The 13,565-nt window shown below is 46.1% G+C and overlaps 2 protein-coding genes across 7 annotated transcripts in view; both read left to right on the forward strand.

Moving 5' to 3' along the window:
• Window positions 1–13,565, forward strand: part of LOC135903954 (histone acetyltransferase KAT6B-like) — a 144,105-nt gene that overhangs the window by 40,130 nt on the left and 90,410 nt on the right. For all 6 annotated transcript variants that reach the window (XM_065434459.2, XM_065434464.2, XM_065434460.1 and 3 more), the window contains one exon: window positions 12,069–12,169. In XM_065434459.2, the coding sequence (XP_065290531.1) occupies window positions 12,069–12,169 (101 nt within the window). The remainder of the gene's footprint in view (window positions 1–12,068; window positions 12,170–13,565) is intronic.
• On the forward strand, window positions 3,683–6,352 carry LOC139054913 (uncharacterized). Its single transcript, XM_070532655.1, has one exon. It carries the CDS (start codon window positions 3,683–3,685, stop codon window positions 5,972–5,974), a length of 2,292 nt encoding a protein of 763 aa, XP_070388756.1. The 3' UTR covers window positions 5,975–6,352.

Here is a 13,565-nt window from a genome sequence, read left to right on the forward strand (position 1 = left end):
TTGAGGGGCTTTACGCTTACTGCTGCAAGCCGGAAGCGAGGGTGCGGCAAGAGAGCGAAAGCAGCAATAGAGTCATGTGTCGGTCTCTTTTCGGAGAGGCAACAGCGCCGCGTGCCCCTGTACTTGACGCGCCGTAGCAGACACACCAACAGAAGAAAAATAAAAACCTTCAAACCGGTGGAGATGGCAGAACAACCCTTGAACCCATAACCACATGTGCACGACGCATGATCCAGCGAACGCTGAGTAACCGCGCCACTCAGCAAAGAGAGAGGGACGAGTGGCAGTCGCACCATAGTCTTCAATACATGTACCAACACGGTGCGGGGCGAAAATACGAACTTGTAGAAAGATTCAACAGATGGCGCGGCCAGTCCAGGAGTGCCAGCTTTGCGCTCGAGCGCGAAATGTTGAACGCATGATAGAGAACGTACCGGTACGTCAGTGACACTGCGGGGGGGGGAGCGCGAAGACGTACTGGTACGTCTATGACAGCGAAAGGGTTAAGGACAGTAAAAGGCATGCATTCATTTTTTTTTTTTTTTCGAACTGCCCGATTTTCGCACGTTTCTGCGGCCCCTAGAAAGTCCGAAAAATCGGACATTGATTGTACAACTGACCAAGAGGGTGCTTCAAATAGTTCGTGGGGCGAACATGCGGCAGGAGGAGGACAAGAACAGAAAGGACCTATGTATTGAGGTATGAACAGGCATGCACCACTTCTTTGAAGGAGCGCGAGATCAAAAACAGTGTTGGCTGACGCCGAGATGCAGGTGTTCCTCAGACAAACCAAAATAAAACTTTTTAAAGTGGTGAAACGCAACACTGAGGCATTGTGCACAGGCTGAGTGTATGTCAGGACAGTTGAGGTTGACTTACCAGCTGTTGAGAGAGAATCTCACTTGTGACAAAGTTCGGGCCTAATACCAATGAGCTTGCTATCAGTTCATAGAAATAGCTCGTGTTCGAAGATATTTGCTTCTGTATGCGTCTACGCTTATTCGTATTTGAGAATGTTAGACTCGTATTGGCAATGGGTTTTACCATCTTTTTCAAAGATATTTTATTCGCTGTGCATTTTATCAACCCCTCCCTCCCGTTTTCTTTTTGAATAAGATAAACACTACTCCTTACTATTCAAACTGGATTAAGTCATTTATTTTTAAATTTTTTAACAAGCTTTTAGAGAGTGACATCGGGCGACGTGGTGTCAGCCCGTCTTGACATAAAGCAAACGTATATGTCACTCAAGGAATTTCGCAAAGGCACTCGGAGAAAACCTGCGAAACTTGGGGAACTTGAAATGTCAACTTGGTAGACACGTTGCAGAAGGCATGCTTAAATAAAAAAATGGTATTGGCCACTGCCTTTTGAGTTCTGCAAAATTTTTTATAAAAGCTTATACTGGGCTTGTGTATTAAGTGCAAATTGTTGGTTGTCTACTTCATACTGAAGGACCAATGGAATATGACTGAGACGCAGAGCTTTTATTTTTTTCCTTGGAATTTCTGATGTTCCTGTGGTTTGTAGTGGTTAGGTTGTTACTTCGTCAACTCTTGAAGTATATTCTTGAAGGGCCCTTGAAAAACAGAAAATGTGACATTATGCTGGTATGTGAGGATGCTTCTTTTATGGCATGAAGAGCGGCGCTGGCATGAAGACCCCCTGCACATTGCCCTCAGTCTTTTAGAGCACAGATCTTAGGCACCCGTTCCTGCGGCATGTGTAGGCCGTCGGCATCACTCGTCACTGAGCGAACGAACACAACGAAGCATAATACAAAGTCAGGGTGCAGCAGGGCATGAAAGACTGATAGTGAAGGGAGCGCTAGGCAAAAAGCGGAGGAGGAGGGTACGGTAAAGGCCTAAGAAAAGTGTAGGGCCATGCAAGACTGGCTCTGCGGCAACGATGACTACGACGTGGCACCAGAGTAGCGTGCATCGTCTGTTCACCGATGATGCCACCAATACCATATATGGAAACAGCTCTGCACGAGTGGAGGTTTGTCTGCGGCTGCTGCTTTGAATCGCACCCACACGTCACCCACACGCTGCCTCTCGCGATATCCCGATTAGAGAGGCAGTCGCGCCACACTTCATTTTGTTTGCACTGTGCCGCACAAGACAGGTTGTCAGGACCAGCCAATTTCACGTAAAATGAAAACGCATATACAGTTGCGCTCAAATTTCACATTAGGGAATAGCGTAATAGTCTGCGAATGTTTTCAAAACTAACTTGGAAGCGATTACTCAAATACAGTCAATGTCCCTGTTTTTCAGACTTCCTAGGGGCCGCAAAAATGTCAAAAATCAGGCAGTCTGAAAAAATGAATGCATGCCCTTTACTGTCCCCAAGGGCTTAAATTTCCACAGGCATGTCTGAAATAGCTCTGAAGGCCTGCTAGTACACTTACCGTATTTACTCACATAATGATCGCATTTTTTTGTAAGAAAAAATTGACGCAAATTCAGGGGTGCGATCATTTACGCGGGTTAAATTTCCCGCGAAAAAAGAAATTTTTTTTCATCCTGCGTTTGCTGCGGGATGCGGGTGTGGCACACCAAAACAAGAATGGCGGCCGGCTGAGCAAGCCAAACGCGCTGAACGCAATTTAATCTCCCGAACGCAATTTCTTCTCGTGAGTACATTATGTGCATTGAAACAATTTCTTCCGTATCAGTAATGAATAATATTGTTAATATCGGCAAGTTCGCGGCAATAACGTAGCCATGTCCACTTTGAGGGGGCAGAAACAGGTGGGCGGGCTTAGCTGCCAGTAACATAGAAACACATGGCGGGCATGCTGCGGAAACTGCGGGCGTTTGTCTTCACTACTATCCTAATACCGCGCGTTTACGTTAAGGGTGGGCGAATATCTTAGCTGTGTTACAAGCGTTTGCGTATGAATAAGGTACACTTTTAACGTATCGGTGTAAACGTGGCTACTATCGTTGCTGCTCGCAATTTGTTGCGTGCCCACAAGTGCAGATGAGAAGAATTGAAAGGCGCCTTTTTTGTTGTTGTTGACCACAACCATTATAAAGCCTACACATAATAAAGGCAAGTTTGGTTGTACCTCTTTTTGTCATGGAAGTGCGGAAAGTGATGAAAGTAATCAAATGAGGAATCTACTTAAGGGGGGAAGCGGGGATCAGATCGCGATTTTCGCGAAAAAAATCGATTTTTGAAAAGTAAGCTTTTCAGAATCTACAGCATCATTTCTATCTTGTACTGAAATATTTCACCGAAAAACAAACTCTAAGCACTTAAAATAAATATATTTGTCGGTGCCGGCGTCCACAAATCCACCCGAAATCGCGAAAAAGCCGCGAAGTTCAACGCGCGACTGCTCGGCTTTCCCGCCACGGAGCGCCGCCATTTTGGTATCGTTGGAAAGCCCGACTCTTTGACTCTTTGTCCCAGCCCTTCCCTTCCTCCCCTGCCAGCCAGCAAGCGCACAAAAAAAGAAAAACAGGAGAGTGGCAGCACGGAGCAGCCAATGGCTGCCGCGCCCCGATTGGCTCTGCGCCGCGGCTCGTTGTAAGGCGCCTCCTCATTGGTCGACGCCGCGCCATAATGGCGGCCGAGGCAAGGAGCGCAAGGAGCGTCTGCTTTTGTCCGCTGCTGGGAAGCCTTTCTGGACTTTCTTTCTCTTGTGTTTCGAGGACGTCGACCACGTGCAATGGATCCGCGCACGTTCGAAAAGAAGTACCGGACGAAGCATGCCTACGGGAAGCGGAAACGCAAGCCCGTCACAGCAAGGAAGAAGCTGCGATTGTCAGCAGGTGGTTTGGCCGAGCCGAGCGTCCGTTCAGAATCGGCGGAGTACGCGCCCAACGTGCTGTGCGATCTCTCGCCCAACGTGCTGCGGGATCTTGCGCCGAGTCGAGCACCAGCCAGCGATAGTGAGACGAACCATGACCTTTTGCCGTCGAAGCGCGGGCGCAGTGTTACTTCACCGGTGACGATCGACATGCCAGTGAGTCTCGCCGTACGCGAGCGTCCCGTCGCAAGTTCGTCCAGCACAGATCACGGAGTGAGCTTGCAGCAGTCATCGCCGCCCGACTGCAGAGCATCGGAGACGCGCTTCCGCGGTGAGTCGTTCAACGCCGAGATGTCTCCGCAGCCAACAACCGCCAGTGAAGGCAGTCCCATGCCATCGACGAGTTCCGGCGCTTCGACGGAGCTGCAACGCGGGGGCACGCTCGCTGCCGCGGATGCGCCGGCGGCCGACCTTGCCGCTCATCGCAGTGTTGACTGTTCGCCCAGTGAACGTCGCACTATTCAAGCTCACCTGGAAACACGATTTGTGTCCGCGGAAACTGCAGAACTGCAAGCGTCGAGAGTTCGCGAATCGCTTCGCGCGGTTTCAGCAACGGAGCGCAAGTTCGGGCTGACTGGCTCACAGGAAAATGCCATTCCCGCACCTCCAGAAGAGGAGTTTATGCTTGTTCAAGTTGCTGCTTTGAACTCGCTGATTGGTTCCCCGCTTTGCCCAACTTGTCAGCAGCCCGGCCTAGCAGTGCACCGCGAGACTGAACTGGGACTAGCTGTGAAGATGGTACTTTCATGCATTTCCTGTGGTAGTACCCTACAGTCTGAGTGGTCCTCACGAAGGAAGAGCGGCTCTAGAGCTTTCGAGGTCAACATCAGAGCTATGCAAGCAATAAAGAGCATTGGGAAAGGACCAACTGCTCTTAATGACTTCTGGGCCACCATGAATGTCTCGCATCGTGGGTTACACCACAAAACATATGATGGGCACCTCAAAAAGACTTTCAAGCCTGCCGCAGCGGCAGCTGCACACAACATCTTCACAGAGGCTGTAGAGGCAGTGAAAAAGGTGTACACTGAAATGGAGACAACATTTTCAAAGAACATAACAGTAGTGTATGATGGCACATGGTTGACACGCGGCCACAGCTCCCATACCGGCGTAGGCTGTATAATTGATTTCCATACAGGGCTTGTGTTGGACTGCATAGTTCTGTCCAACTTCTGCCTTGGGTGCAGCCGACAGCCAGCAGAAAGTGACCCCAACTATGCTGAATGGAAGCAGCAACACCAGTGCCAGAAAAACACTGATGTGAATTCTGGAAGAATGGAGGTTGAGGCTGCACTACAGCTCTTCAGGCGCTCCTTGAGCAGAAATGATTTACGGTACACAAATATAGTTTGTGATGGGGACAGCCGCATGTTTCGCACTCTATGTGATGAAGAAGTTTATGGTTTTGTGCAGCTATCTAAAGAGGACTGCATAAATCATGTAAAAAAACGAATGGGGGCTGCACTTCGCTCATTGGTGGCCAAGGCAAAGAAAGGAGAGCCACTAGGTGGAAAGGGGGGCCTGACACAGCAGCTCATCAAAAAACTGACGAACTACTATGGCCTTGCTCTGCGGAACCACTCAGAAGTCGAGGAAATGCAAAGGGCAGTAATGGCGACGTACTACCACATCACATCAACAGACGATGAGCCCCATCATGAGCTGTGTCCCCCTGGCCCCCTTAGCTGGTGCAACCACCGATCAGCTGAGGCAGAAGGGCAGCCAGCACCAGCTCACAAGTACAAGCTTTCAGCTAAAGTTGCTGAAGCACTCCTGCCTGTGTACCAGCGCCTCTCAGACCCTCAGTTGCTGGCCCGGTGCAGAGGAGGCAAAACTCAAAACGCGGCTGAGAGTCTCCATTCAGTGATATGGTCACTAGTATCAAAAGACCAGCATGCCTCACTGTTTGCCGTGGAAACAGCAGTGCACGAGGCAATTTCAAAGTACAACTCGGGCAGTCTGAAAGCTTATTCAGACCTGTGCACAACATTGGGCCTGCGCCGTGGTGCCCTCTCTCTTCAGCGGGCTGTCGAGAAAGACTCCCAGCGAATGAAGAAGGCACGCAAAGTCCATCTCCTGAAAGGACAGAGGGCTAAGAAGTCACCTGCTGCCAAGGACACCAAGTTTTACAATGCAGGAGCATTCTAGACAGTGTGTGCCAGTATGGAACTTTGAGGCTTGTTTTCTCAAAAGTTTGTTTTGGGCTTATCACCTCGCTCGTGGAAAGCATAGCACGGCAATGGGAGCACGGATTCTAATCCTGTTTGTTTTGCTGCAATTGCTGAAGTGTGCCTTATGTCAAGACAGTCTCAGATTTACCATTTAGCCTCACCATTTTTTTATTACACAATAATTGGAGCATGATACATTCTAAACATAAAGAGAAGGTGCATACTATATCGTTTAGAAGAAGAGCAGAGAAATTTAAAAAGAAATTAAGAGAATCTTGACTTAGACTATACTTCTTAGTAACTATTAAAAACATTTACAGACCCATAACCCATTTTGCTGTCACGCTAGGCTTTCCACGAGCAAGCAACATGTGAGCAATATATAAATCATGATAAAATAAAAACTACTGAAGATATTATTGTGAAACTTTGCAGCTGTCTGTTTGATGCTATTTCGAACCTGTATGCCAAATTTCATCACTCTAAGATAAAAAATTAAAAAGTTTGTTCCGATCCCCTCATCCCCCCTTAAAAATGTTTGGTGCGTGCAGACCGCTTGGTGTGTCTTGAAGAGTCGTTTGCGTAGCATTCGACAGATGGTAAGCGCGATCATTATGAGCTAAACTTGGCACACGACATATCGCTGCGGCAAGTTCGGGGTGCGATCATTACACGGGAAATTAAAAAAAAATCGAATTTTGACAACAAAATTCAGGGTGCAATCATTATGCGTGTGCGATCATTATGCGAGTAAATAAGGTATCTCCCGAACCAGCTGGTCATCGTGTTTTTTTTTTTTTTTAAGCATTTTACAGCGTCTGAATTCTGCGACACAAGCTTTAGAGGGGCCATCCCTGACGTTGATACCTAGATTCCTGTTTGCCTGCTCGACGCTAAGTTTATGTTCCTTTAGTCTTTCATTCGTGCATCTTCCAGTTTGCCCTATATACTTTTTCTCACATTTCAAAGGTATCGAATACACCACGGCTTCTGTGCAGTCCATAAAACAGCTCTGGTGATTTATCGTGCATTCTTGCTGCTTTATCGGCTCTTCTGCATTGACGCGTCGGCAGAGGCTTTTCAGTTATTCCGAGGCAGTAAGCGCAACATTAACTCCAGCTTTGCTCCTTATCTTTTTCAAGCGGTGAGATACGTTGTGCACGTAAGGCAGGGCCACGGTCCTTTGCTTTTCCTTAATTTTTGTGTTCTCGCCACCTTGCTTGCCATTGACACGCTCGAGTTTTAGGTTCTTGCTCATTCGTTCCGCAACAGACACAAGAAAGTGCGACGGGTAACCAGCCCCAGTAAGGCGGTCAACCTGTCGACAAAAACTTTGTTCCATTGCGTGGATGCATAGTTTTTTAAGCGCATTTGTTAGACAAAGGTTAGCAATGGCTCTTTTCACCAGTTTTGAGTGCGCTGATTGGAATGGCAGTGGTGCCTTGTCGCCTCCGGGTTCATAGGCCCAGCAGACCTTCCTCCTAGAGAGCTCGAGTCTGAGATAAAGGAATCTCAAAGACCCTTGCGTGGGGACTTCGTGGGTATTGGCAAGTGGCTAAAGCGCATGAATAAAGCGCGTCACTGCCTTCAAAACTGCGTCACCTGAATTTCTGCCACGGCCATCACAGAGAACTAAGTAATCATCAACGTAACGGAAGACTGTTCGGACTCTATGATGACTGTGGCACGAATTCAGATGACGCAGTTTTGGATCATGCCGATGAAACCGTGCCACCTCGCGACTGGCAGCTCCGGCTTGACGACAGAGTGAGCAAGCACGCTTAGCAGCCTTCGCTATGCACTCTTTCTCGTAAAAATGGAAGTGCGTAGATTCGCATGCAAACTTTCTTTCAAATTTTTTAGCCTTTTCGCTTGGGACAATGATAGCGACGACATCATAGAACTGACACCAAAAAACGAAGAAGAAACCAATGCAGAACGACGATCCACCCGGTCGCGACGACAGTTACTTTGATAAATCTGAATGCGTGCAGCATTATCAACAATGCTCAAGATCTTGAGGCTATCTTGCTAGCACTTCAACCCGATATCATCACCTTAACTGAAACATGGTTGCACACAAATATTTCGGATGACGAAATTGTTCCACCCGGTTATGTGATTGAGCGGAAGGACAGAGGGTCAAAGGGAGGGGAGTTGCTATTCTCGTCAAAAAAGGCATAACTTATGCTGTAATGCCCGCCGTTCCGGAAGTAGTAGCTGTATGGTGTAAAATTTATCTCCGAGAAAGTTTTGTACACGTGGGCTCCGTCTATAGACCACCAAGCGTGAAAGCAACCTATCTTGATCCCCTGTATGATTTTTTTGATCCCCTGTATGATCTTGGCTGGCGACTTCAACCTTCCTGATGTAAATTGGAGTTCTCCGAGAATGGCAGAAACTAATCGCATTCTAGATTTTATGTTCACATTTAACCTTAAACAACTTGTTCTAACGCCTACTCATAAACAGGGAAGCTCCAGCTCTGTCTTAGATTTAGTTTTTGTCACTGATAATTTCGTGACAACCAATACCCATGTAGAAGTATTTAGACAGCTTGTCGGACCACAAACTTGTCCTGTGTACTTTGCCCATGGCATGTGTTATTCGGAAGAAGGGCCCTGTCAAATATATGTTTCCCTTTAATAGGGCAAATGATGCTACTATCATGAGGTATTTTACCCATGAATACCATAACTTCTATAATCTTTGTACTGACGAGCAGTCACATATTGACGATGTCTGGCTGAAATTTCAGGCAGATATTATGTACTGTATTAACTGTTTTGTTCTGAAAATACCAGAGGTGACGAGAAAACACATTCATGGATTACATGTGATATAATCCATTTATAGCGTAGAATCAAGAGGCTAAGGAAAACTAAAAAGTTATGCACATACTCTGACTACAGCTCGCGTTTACATTCTCTTACGACTTCATTAAAAGGCGGAATTCATGGTGCTAAAGAGCATTTCAGTAGCACCACTTTAAAACATTTCATCCAGGACTCGCCCCATAAATTTTGGCGTTACATCCACTATCAAAACAGCAACCGCAAAGCATCCCCAGTGGAAAATAAAGACAGAGCAAATGCCTTTAATAGCTACTTTGAATCGGTGTTTACGTGTGACGCAGATGTCTCAACATACCCGTACCCATTTACCTTTGGTTCTCAACAGAACAAACTAGCTGGCTCTCCAACTATATCCGAAACTGGTATACTTTCTATGTTACTAAATATCGACATAAAAAAATGTAGCGGCCCTGATGGAATTCCGAATGAATTTTGAGCGGTATGGAGAGCCTATCAGCAAGTACTTGCATTTGATATACTCAAAATCAACACGTGAAAGTAGCCTCCCAGCAGAGTAGAAAACTGCCAAAATTATTCCAGTGCATAAATCGGGAGCAGCTTCATCGCCAGCAAACTGACTTGTACTTGTTGTAAAATGCTTGCGCATATTATCTTGAAATTTACTACAGAATTTGTAGAAACTAATCAAATCCTTCATCCAAACCAGTAGTTCCGTAGTAGGTTATCCACTGTTACGCAACTAATACAAATATCCCATGGCCTTGCACAAGCCCTTAACAACCAGTCTCAAATCGATATGCTCTTTCTAAACTTTTTAAAAGCCTTTGACCGGGTCTCTCACGCGAAACTAATTTTCAAACTTAAGAACATACTTGGAGATGGGCCAGTGACTTGCTGGGTAAGTGATTATTTGTCCAATAGGAAACAGTTTGTGCATCTTGGAGACCATTTTTCTGATTCTGTTCCAGTTGTTTCCGGTGTACCTCAGGGCACTGTTCTGGCTCCCCTCCTATTCTTACTCTACATAAACGATGTCCCGAAAGAAGTTAATGTTAAAATCCGGCTGTTTGCAGATGACTGCGTGCTTTACCAAGAAGTCCTGAACATTGATGACCAAATTAAACTCAATAACACATTAGGTCAAATTGGGAAATGGTGCAAGGATTGGCAGATGTCCATCAATTCAGAAAAAAACGGTTTCAATGATGGTTACAAAGAAAAAACGAGAATTAGATTATCCTTATTCCATTAATAATGCCATCATCCCAAGTGTTTCCGAGCATCGTTACTTAGTACTCATCATTTCTTCTGACTTGACATGGACTGCGCACATCCAACAGGTAACCAGGAAAGCAATGAAACTGTTCTTTCTCAAGAGAGTCTTGTGTCACTCTACATTTGAAACTAAATACGTTGCCTATGTCATACTTATTCGGCCGATCTTAGAATATGCGAATATAGTCTGGTTTCCGCACACGAAAAATAACATCCACACACTCGAAATGATTCAAAGGAAAGCCGTCCGTTTTCTTTATAACCGCTATAAGCGTACCGACTCGCCAAGTGAGCTATCGCAAAGCGCTGGCCTTCACACTCTGGCAAGCCCAGCGAAACTATAGCGTTTGAAGTTTTTGTATATGTTACTCCATAACTCATTTAATCTAGACTACTCGGACTTTATAAACCTTAAATCCACTCGCCAGACTCGACAGATGCACCCACATAGACTAGAAGAGTTCTCTTGCAATAATAACGCGTTTTTGTTTTCCTACTTCCCACAGGCTGTACGAGAATGGAATGAACTGAACCTGTGTGTTTCTGCGCAAACGTTATCCAAATTTGTTGAGCTTGCCGAGAAGGCAGTCCTCTCTTTTACTTATTGATATTATTTGCGTCTCTGTATGTGTTTCCACCTATCCTGTATTTTCTTAAGCCAGGATTGCAAATGTACATATGTGTCAAAATTGTTTACCCACTCCTGTAATAACCCCCATGGGGTTGACAGTATGTTGAAATAAAAAATGTTTTTGCGAAGATAGTGGGGGCTGCTTAGAATCGAGTTGTTTAGAATAGCTGTATTTGGGTCTTGGGAGGATATCATGCTCAGACTCTGTTTGCCATGGTTTTGATGCAGAAGCTCGCACTCAAAGAGCAGAAGGCCATCATCTAGTTTGCAGGAGGCGTTTAAGGTTGTTGAACACTGTGGGGGGCGAGTACCAGCTAACGACTGATGCCATCTTTGTTATGTGCTTACGAAATGTTGTGCAGAACTGCTGCCTGGGAGATTTTTGATGAAACGCAATTGCACATGAATTCGATGAAATTACCTGGACTGCTGCGATGAAATTAATTGGAGTGCAATTACAAAATAAGTCAATGTTTGATTTATTAATGATAAGTTCTCTTTTGTTTTCTATTCCACTATTTGGCTCGTTGCATTATTTGACAGCACAATAGTTTGGCTGATGGTTGGCCCTTTATGATTTGCTAGAACATCTGTTTTATAAATGTTCCTACTTTGCTGCCTCAGGTTGCATCATAATCATCATTTCATTTTTTTAATGAACATCTTCCCTTTAGCAGCCAGGATAATTCCTTGTAAATGGCCAGCACATAACTTGCACAAATTTGTTCAGTAGTTGCTATCCTGAACCTGATTTGAACCTGTGTTTGTGAGAATTACAAGCATCATGCCTGCTAATTTTTGGAAGCCTAGACATCTAATTAGCTATAAGTGAGTCAGGATTAAAAATGTTTTGTGCTGCAAATCCTGCATGTGAAGGCTCTAGGCTAGAATGGTCATCCTTGCTTTAAGTTGTGTTAATTTAAGCATTCTCTTCAATGACATACGACAATGCTAATTTGCTGTTATTCACTTTAATGGGTGCTTATGTGGTGGCACTGTAAGAATATGTGCAAGTTTCTCGTACCTCTAAAACCATTTTGCGACAGATCGCAACTAGGGCAGTTTAGGAATGCTTGCTGCTTGCCTTTAGGCGTGATTTAAATTACTGCTGTGTAGGTTTCTACTTGTAGCAGTGGCAGCTGCGTAGAAAAAAAAAACGTATAAACTTGTGTCATGGCGGAACCAAATGATTGCAAATGAAGCAGCATTTTTTAAAATTACCCACTGGACCTTTGTACCATTGAAATTCTGTTCACTTTCTTTCGTTGCAACTTATTGTGCTTACTTCAGACAGAAAAATTATTGCATTTATGTTTTCTCATTCATTTGTCATGCACTTTTGGAACCAGGAAAGATGTGAAGCTGGCAGCACCACTGAGAGCTAGGCGGCCTGCAAACTGTCTTACTACATCAAGATCTTCTTCAAAAAAGGAAACTTCAAAGTTGACACGTAAGTGTAATTTTCATTGCCTTTGCAACCCTCCCCCCTCCCACCTCTCGAAAACATAGTCGAACCCACGTACAGCTATATTCAAGTGCCATGAAAATTCCATTGTTATAACAGGTTTACATGCAAGAAATCAGAACAGGGGAATGGCAGAGCTGTTATGAGAAAACCATAACAGCGGGGAGGCCAGTGTCTGTCGTCACCACCTTCCTCCATCTGGCTGCTGATTGTGTTCACTTGTTTAACTCTGTTTCCTGCATGTTCAACAACTTCGACGGAACCAACAAAGACGAGCACGAGTGACTTAATTTGTTGGCAGAATGCACAGAATAGGGGACCAGCGGTCAATCTGGGAACAGCACAGCTGCAGTTGCTGCAGTCCATTCATGTTTTGGAGGGTGGAGGGGTGACTGAAGAGGCGCGCAAGGCTGGCGATGCAGAGAAGGCTGAAAAATGACCGCTTGGCGTCCGTTGGAGCGGTGGGCGATCGTGCAGCAGCTCAAATTTCTCTTTTTCTTCTTATTGCCAATTATACAGACACTCCAGGTGCATTTCTGCCGTCGGCATCACCGTAAGGTTCTGTATAAAGTCGAAGGGGAATAAAATCTTTGCTGCATACCACATGCTGTATGTGCTAGCAAAAGCGTGCCAGGGTCAGCCAGTGATCGCGGCTCAATCTCGCATGCACAAAGATGAGAAGCACGAGGCTCCCTGCTTCCGTCGCGTGAGGGTTCGTAGGGAGGGAGGGCGCGAGGGCACGAGGGCGTGACGGCGCATTCTACTCCAGATGTCCCGGGTGGCTGCACGCGCCCGTTCGGGCCGCTGTATCTTAAAGGCCATCTGCGATGGGGACACAATCTGCCGCATGCTGTGGGTACATTCGATTCGCCTACACCACCTGAACCAGTTCACAAGGTGCTGCACCCTGCCATTCGTTCCAGCGGTGTAGCAGTGGTGCCCTCTGAACCACGATGTTCATTTCAAAAGGTGCAGGGCTGGTTCATGATTTTAGTACACCCACTCCACTGTTGGTGCCAACTTGGTGCAGGCCTGCAAGGGTGCGATCTTGTACGTGTTCCAAAATAGAACGGAGGCGGTCCGTTCTACCGAGCCGCACACGATTGGTCAATTTGAACGGTGACGAACGCCATGACGTCAATTGTGTCAATCAGTCCGTGTCGTCTGCTATTGTACGAACGCAACGGAACGGACCGCCTATTTCGTGACGTAATGAACGGACTGCCTCCCTTCGATTTTGGAACGCATACAAGATCGCACCCCAAATGCGAAGGAGTGGCACAGCAGATGACGCAGCACCCAGGAGCGAGCACCATGAAAACCCCGTTTACGCACGTCTGATGTGTCTACTCAAGTGTAGTGTGTATTTACGCCCCAGAAG

This window comes from Dermacentor albipictus, chromosome 1 (genome assembly GCF_038994185.2).
Source record: "Dermacentor albipictus isolate Rhodes 1998 colony chromosome 1, USDA_Dalb.pri_finalv2, whole genome shotgun sequence".
Lineage (NCBI taxonomy): Eukaryota > Metazoa > Arthropoda > Arachnida > Ixodida > Ixodidae > Dermacentor > Dermacentor albipictus.

Excerpts from the sequence above, each read along its gene's own strand:
- LOC139054913 (XM_070532655.1), top strand. The coding sequence starts at position 3,683 with ATGGATCCGCGCACGTTCGAAAAGAAGTACCGGACGAAGCATGCCTAC.